The 7,703-nt window shown below is 42.1% G+C and overlaps 1 protein-coding gene across 1 annotated transcript; it reads right to left on the bottom strand.

Moving 5' to 3' along the window:
- Positions 1 to 1,197: 1,197 nt before the first annotated feature.
- opn5 (opsin 5) lies at positions 1,198 to 5,177 on the bottom strand. Its single transcript, XM_010797346.1, has 4 exons — positions 4,943 to 5,177; positions 4,018 to 4,352; positions 3,697 to 3,941; positions 1,198 to 2,282 (listed from the first exon to the last, which is right to left on the bottom strand). The coding sequence occupies exons 1-4, from the start codon at positions 5,175 to 5,177 to the stop codon at positions 2,216 to 2,218; spliced, it is 882 nt and encodes a 293-aa protein (XP_010795648.1). The 3' UTR covers positions 1,198 to 2,215.
- Positions 5,178 to 7,703: the final 2,526 nt, after the last annotated feature.

Here is a 7,703-nt window from a genome sequence, read left to right on the forward strand (position 1 = left end):
GTCGGTCTGTACAACGGAATTGTGCCAAAACTACGCCAACCAGCTGCGGAGGGAGACTCCCCCCTTCACTGGAGAACTGCGCTAAAACAGCGTAATCCACTGGCCCCCCGTCCGTTCGTCCGTCCGTCGACTTTCCTGAAGTNGTGGAATATTTTCATGCAGCCTTCATGTTGAGATCAAACCATTCGGTGGCTAGCAATGTGTTGGCAGATACATTGTCACGCTTACAATATGAAGCAGCTTGTGATGCCCGAGTGCTGGTTGTTGTAGGTGGTGTGTTTGGACTGGCTATTGTGCCTGCGTTTCGCGTGGTGCTGGATGAGTGGTCCGTTCAAAGACAAAAGTAGTCGGCAGCGCGTCTGTCGTTGATTGCTGTGATTGTTTGTTTTAAAAAATTAAATAAATCACTAACTCATGGTGGGGGATGTTATGTGCCTCCCCTCTTGTTGTCTTTCTGTCCTCTGCTGCGCAGGTGCACCTGGTCGGCCTGGCTCCGCCTCTGCCCAGGTGTTCCCTAATCCGAATTCAGCCGGGTTATAGGAGAAACTAAGAGGAACGAGGTCTCGCCTACCCTTATGCCCGAGACCACTATTCTTTTGATTATCCTCTCTGCTACTTTTGAGCTGTAGACGTGGTATCTTCTGATGTTTTTACGTTTAGCTGTGGAGTACCCTGGTAGCCACAGTTTTTGCGGTTTTAATTTTGTTTCCATGAGGGAAGTTATCTTCAAGGAAAGTCGACGGAACGACGAACGGACGGGGGAGTGGATTAACGTCTTTGTGATCAGCTGTTTTAGCGCAGTTCTCCAGTGAAGGGGGGAGTCTCCCTCCGCAGCTGGTTGGCGTAGTTTTGGCACAATTCCGTTGTACAGACCGACGTTACTATCTCCCTCCGCAGCTGGTTGGCGTAGTTTTGGCACAATTCCGTTGTACAGACCGACGTTAACAGCAGCCCGGTCTGTGCACACGGAGGCCGACTGTCGTCCGGTGATCTAACCACATTCTGGAAAAGCTTCACAAGTACGTCGGTACGCAAATGCGCTTTGTGACACAAGTGACGGTATGCATTTCAGATTGTTGCCGCGCATGCGTACCTGCGTACCAGTTATGTGCACCCCTGTTTATAAGCATATTAACCAACAAATAAACAATGATTTGTATTTATCATTTAAAATGATAGTTATTTTTGGCCTATAGCAAAAACAGACATCAAACCAACAATTACACTTTTTAAAAATGGTCCCTGAATCAACTACAATTGCTTCTGCCCAACTGTATGTTTGGTGGTTAAGGATTGCCATTCCCTTTATGCAAACCAAAACAACTTCTGGAGTTGATTCTTTGACTGAATATTGTGTTTCCATAAACGTTTGTGCAGCAATCCATTATCTACCCACACCATAAACGGTTTTGAATGCAAACTGAATGGTTTTGCAATAAAATGTAACTGTCCTTGTCTTGTCTCATTGTTTGAGACACATAACTCAAAAGTCTTGTTGTGTGTAACACCGGGTGAAAGTAAAGCATGGTGTATTTCAGTCCTTTTTTAGACATATTTAGGGTATACAAGCAACAGGTGTAAGAGTACAAAACACAACAGCCAGTACAAACAGTAAAAACATGACTTAGAGCTTGACGGTCACACCCAAAACCTGTTTAGAAATGGCTCACGTCAGGGTTTTTTTTCTTCTTTATTTGCAGGTTTGGAACTAATATATATATAAAATATATTTAAATCTTTATAGCAATTTCACACTTTTGTAAGATTTGGATTCAGAAAAAGTTATAGCTTTGGATGTGACTCGACTCTGATCAGAAACTTCTTAGGTTTTCAAACCTCAGTCAAGCTGAGTTGTGAGAACAACACTTGAGTCAGTAACATCTGTGATGTCTTTTTCTTCATGGCAATAGAAGACAGTATGTCTACGGAGAAACGTCAAGAAGCTCACACAACACATCACTTGTATGACAACGCAACACCACAGAACAATCAAAACCTTGCCAGAAAGATGTGTGCGGGACGGTGAGGTGCTGTGGTAGGAATACAGAGATACGTGGGTGAAAAACAAGAAGCGACACTTAGGACTGTGAGCTGTTGATGTGGTCATAGCAGGATACAGGCAGCGTGTGATTGGGTAAGTGTAGGGCACAGAGGGCAGGGAACAATGCAAACTGTCCGAAGTAGAATAGGTAAAAGGGTCAGTCTAAAGTGTCTCTCACATCTCCATTTGAGATTCTTTGGGTGGTGATCTGTCCTTTATCGAGCCAGAGATGGTGTAAAACCTGCAGGGAAATAAAAACATTTTTAAAACATGTTTGACTTCAATTAATAATTTGTTTTCAATATGATTTTTCTTTGCTAACTGTGCCTTTATTAAAAGGCACCATATTAAGCCCATTTTCCATATTGTATCTTTATTTTTCTCATACTGCCTATGCTCTGATTGGTTAGGTAGCTGGCTTTGTTGTGATTGGCCAAGCGCAATGTTCTGCCCCTTAGCCTATCACATACAATGTGTTGGAGTGCTAGCCAATTGAAGCACGAGTATTACAAAGTGTTGTCACTATGTTACAGAAGTAAACAAAGGGGTCCAATGGAGGTGTTTCAGGCAGTCGGAGGGAGTGTGTGGAAGCGAAACTCCCTCTGGAGAGAACTTTTGGACTTTAGCCTTTGCAGACCATCTACATGCACACAAACTGGAAAGAAACCCAAAAATAGAAAACACTTAACAGCACAATAGAGATCATTAAAAAAAATTAGAGACAGAGGGGAAGACCCATCTAAATAGCCTTAATGTTGGAATTGAACACAGGTCCGCCACAGCTGCGACTGAGCCCCGAGTCCATGGGCCGCTTCTCTACCAGGTGAGGGCAGCAATAAATGAATCAGAAAATCATAATCCCAAAATAAAGTTCTTCAAACTAATGCTTTGTATCTGATCTGGGGCTCAGGGGGGTATTGCTCTGATCTGCAAATCAGGGGGTCACGTTCAATCCCATCACTTGCAATCAACATGTCAAGGTGTCATTGGGCAAGATACTAAATTGCTGGTATGTCTACAGTCGCTTTGGATAAAAGCCAAACACCATGTAATGTAATGTAATGTAATGGAATGTGATGCAATGATTGGTTTAATATACCCTGGAAATTCTCAAAGACATCTGTAGTTCCTAGTCAGCTGGTAGCCACAAAAAACAACAACGTTCCAGTGGATATGAAGCGTGAATTAAATAACTAAAGCGAGCTAATGCTAAGGCAGCACTGTGCCATGCATGAACGGCATGCTTCATTAATCACAGAAATAACGGCTAGAAAGATACGCATTGTCCGTGAATTTACAACAGAGCCGGCCAGCTAACCAACCAGAGCAGACTGGGCTAGTACATTAATGTGTAAAGTCCAACCTGTGATGTGATATGGAAATTAGCTATTAGCTCAAATCTGGCATAATTAATCTCTTCTCTTTTCTGAGATTAATGTATTTGTATGCATGGTCCTTATTGAAATAAATACATAATATCCTCCGACCATTCTTTTTTTAAATATAATACAAACAAAATAGTAACCCTTCTTTCAGTTTTTCTTTTTGTTTGACAGTTTAGAGTTCATGCATATGAAAACGGTATTGAAATAAAAACCCAACCGTAACCCCATTTAAAAAAATGAAAAAACAAAGAAAGATACCACATGTTTTACCTTGGCTTTCTGAAATGCCTGCGTTTTCTCATAGCCTGAAAACAGGAGGATTTGACGCAGGAGTTTTTCAGGTCCACCACCTGGTAGATGATGGGGTTGTACATGGCGGAGGACTTGGCCAGCAGCGTGGGAATGACGGACACAGAGATGGGCACAGAGTCCGGCTCACCAAACGCTGACACCACTGACACCACTGCATAAGGAATCCAGGCTATTAAGAAACCTGTACAGATCAGCATTGCCACCTGGAATACAAAGAAGATTCAAACAATAGCTCAAAGGTTATACTGAATCCCCTTATGTCTCTTTTTAGTCACCCACCTTTGTGAGTTTCATCTCAAGGTTGTGGCTGTTGGTGATGCGAGCATCAAGCTGTGACATTTCCTTTGCGGATGACTTGACCTTGAAGATAATCATGACGTAGGAGAAAACCATGAGGACTGTTGGTAAGATGAGACAGAAAAACAGGATGGCCACGACAAAGGTCTGTCCGGAGACGGAGGCCTGGGCCAGCCACCAGTCCAGTGTGCAGGAGGTCCCGAAGGGTTCCGGGGCGTAGTTCCCCCAGCCCACCAGGGGCATCGTGGCCCAGAAGGCTGCGTACGCCCACACGAAGGCCAGGCACAGGAAGGCGTGGCTGCGCTTTAGCCATGTGCCTAAAAGTGACGAAATACACAAGAATGATGGTGGACTAGTGGTGAGAGAGATCATTTGTGAACTGAAATGACATCATTTCAATATAACCATGCAATTATTAGTTTCAGTTGATAATGTGCAACCCATTTTAAGACAATTCAAATCGGACAGAATGTAGAAAAGAAGAATAATCTAAGTTGCTGCTTTCTTAGTGCAGTTGCATCAGCATGTCAGGTCTCAGATGTAGACAAAGAAGGAAACTAGGTTGAGGATAACTCAAATTTGTGAGATTGAATTGAACAAATCATAGTAATTAATGTCCAGGGCCGTTAATACTTAAGTCAGAAGTACCCCAATGTGCCTTGAAGGAGTTCTATGATACATTTCAGTCTACTTGTGTAATTGCATTAGATTTAACAAGGGAATATTAGAATTACCAGAAAGGTGTATATTCTAGTCATAGGTTTGGGTCCAGGTTGTTTACAGTTACTTAATTGTTTTTGCCCTAACTCTCTTAAATTAAAGCTCACCTAAACACATTGCCATTCATTTCTGTAATTCACTCTACATGATATTTAGGAGAACAACGTCAAAGGAGATCCGGACATACCGTATCTGAGATGACAGATTTTGAAGTACCGGTCCAGACTGACCACAGTCATCGTTATGAGGCTCCCACAGCCGAAGAAGAAGCCCGCCCAGCCATAGAAACGACAACCCTCCCAGCCGAACAACCAGCGGTGGGAGAAACTAGATACAACGAAAAAGGGCTTTCCCGTCACTGCAAGGACAAAGAAGGGGAAGGACAGAGATGAGGGAGAGGAAGATAGAAGGATAAGATGCATGAAACGTGAAATGGAAGGAAAAACAGGATGGGAACGAGTGGAAATGGTGTTGAAGAAAGAGAGAAGGGGGTTGACAGAGAAAGGATCAATTACAGAGTAAAAGGAACATGGCTATGATAAGATTAAATGTGTATTCTCTTCATCCAACCATCTTCATTACAGATCACATGCAGAATCTAAGGAAGATACTTAAGATACTAAGTTACTTAAGAATGAATAAATACAATTGTGATTCTGTCTTACGCCTAGCACTTATGATACAACGGAAATCCATTAAGGTTAGGTTAGGGTGGTATGCAAACTGTGTGTATACTACAAACATGATTTATCCACACAAGGCATGTAATGTATAATGCTTGAGAATTTATAATAAACACAAACAAAACCATCCTTTTCCCCCCAGTCTAGGGAGACAAAGATAGCAAACATAATTTCATCATAATTGAACAACCATTACAGTTTTTGATCATCTGTACACAGGATGATTAAGCCATTTCATCATTTGTATTAACTAAAACATTATCAATTGGGTCTCTACCCTGCTCTGGTTGGGGTTGCAGAAGATCAGTCGGTCTGGAATTGGTAAGGTCTCGGCAGAGCCGGCCCGACCCATTAAGCGACATAAGCGGCCGCTCAGCCACTAAGGGCCCCCAGCGGCAAGACACCAGACCAACCTGAGAGTTGAATGGAAATAAACATCTGTCTTATTGGCTGACAGGTACCTATCCTGTGAGCTGTGACAATGTTTAAACTGTCAGTCAGACTCAGAGTTTTTGAAGATGGACATAAGAAAATGTTTCTTAAAAAGACGACAATTCTCAAGTGGTGGCTCACACAACATCCCCAGAGCCACCACTTCCGCCAGGTAAACAAGGTATGTAAATGTCAGTAAACTTCCAAGTTATGCGAACATGTAAGCAAAGCATAAATTACAGCTACGTTGACGTTACTTTGAATCGCGGGGGTAAGCTAAACCGTTAGCAAGTAGCTATAGCTAGCCAGATATATTAAATAAACACTTTGTCATACAATCTAAATGTAATGTTTTTTAGCGTTACCTGGTGATTTCAAAGAAAGCTCTCTGGAAAATGTTGACTTACTGTTCGACATGAAGCCTCTGCCAGGTGTAGCACTGTGTATGTTTGTTTAACATCTCGGCGGACGCTAAACGACGTTTATTTCATGTTGTACGTCGGAAGACGAATAGTACGAATATAGTAATTGGACCAGAACACACACTTGCCAGGAACTGGATAAGTTCCTTTTTACGATAATGTTTAGGGGACTTGCTATGTATCGTAAGATGCATTCTGTCCTGACTTAAGAATTTGACGGACTAAAATGGTTTCGCGAGGAAAAGGGAAGAAACAGTTAAAGGAAAATACTACAAGTCATACCGTGAACACGTTCTCGACAGGTGTACTTATAAGTACGAAAAGTAGAAACTTATTATCACACCTTTAACCTTTCCCCAAATAACGAAAAGTGTTGATTTTGTGTGCCTGAATCAGCCACAAAAGACGGACAATAAAACCAGTTCCGGGTCTACATTGACCATTAACATTACACCCACACCCGACCTTATATATTTTTCTTGTCTCTGTCACTTCAAAATCCGAAACGTTGGTTGGATTAGTTTGATATATCGCAGGACTTCGGCTTTGACGGAGAAGTGGTCAGGTGTAAGGTATAAGGTATCAGGTAGGGCCAAAGGTTCCGGACTTTTCTGTAAAGGTTATGGTTCCTGGCTCTGGGTACCCGGCCGGGCATCTGATAAAACCCCGTGATTCGCTCGAAACCGAACCCCCGGGGAGTGAGATCGCGCAAGAGTGATGTGTTGTGCCTTGGTGAAAACAGAATACCTTCAATCGTATTCGTGTGTATAACATCATTTATTCTTAACCATTGTGGCCACCTGGATTGGAGGAGACCCCCCAGGCCCCCGTACGAGGGGGACCTTCTAAAAAAAAATTTATAACTTAATTTTCGTAGTTAGAACCACGTGAAACTCGACGTTTTAATTCTCTAGATACCTATGTAGAGAGTTGTGGGGGTATACTTTGTCTTGACATTTGTCTAAAAAGAAATTACCTATAAAATGTTTAGTGAGGGAAAATTTGACATAAGAACAAAACAGTAGATCATAAAGTGTTTTGACAAAAAAGTAAATAACGAGAGACTGACAGGTAGAGTATTACAATGTATCTTTGATAGACAGTTATCCTTATAGTAAGTCTCTTAATATTAAAGTTAGTTTTTAGACAGTGTTTTTTTCCAACGTGTAAATTTTAAGTCCACAACAGTACCGTTGGGTCACCGGTTTGTCGGTGTAAATGACGACGTTTATGCAAGTTGTGTCGACAGCTGGCATTTCGTCACCGTAGCGGTGGTAAAGTCGTTCGACTGAAAAAGAGTCTTTTATGACAGTGTATTGTAGGTATTAAAGTCACGATCCAACGACGAATCGATTTAATTGATACTTTGTAAATTGACTTTCTGAGCTAGCTGGACACATGGACATTTCCT

This window comes from Notothenia coriiceps, unplaced genomic scaffold, assembly GCF_000735185.1.
Source record: "Notothenia coriiceps isolate Sejong01 unplaced genomic scaffold, NC01 NC01_scaffold00037802, whole genome shotgun sequence".
NCBI lineage: Eukaryota > Metazoa > Chordata > Actinopteri > Perciformes > Nototheniidae > Notothenia > Notothenia coriiceps.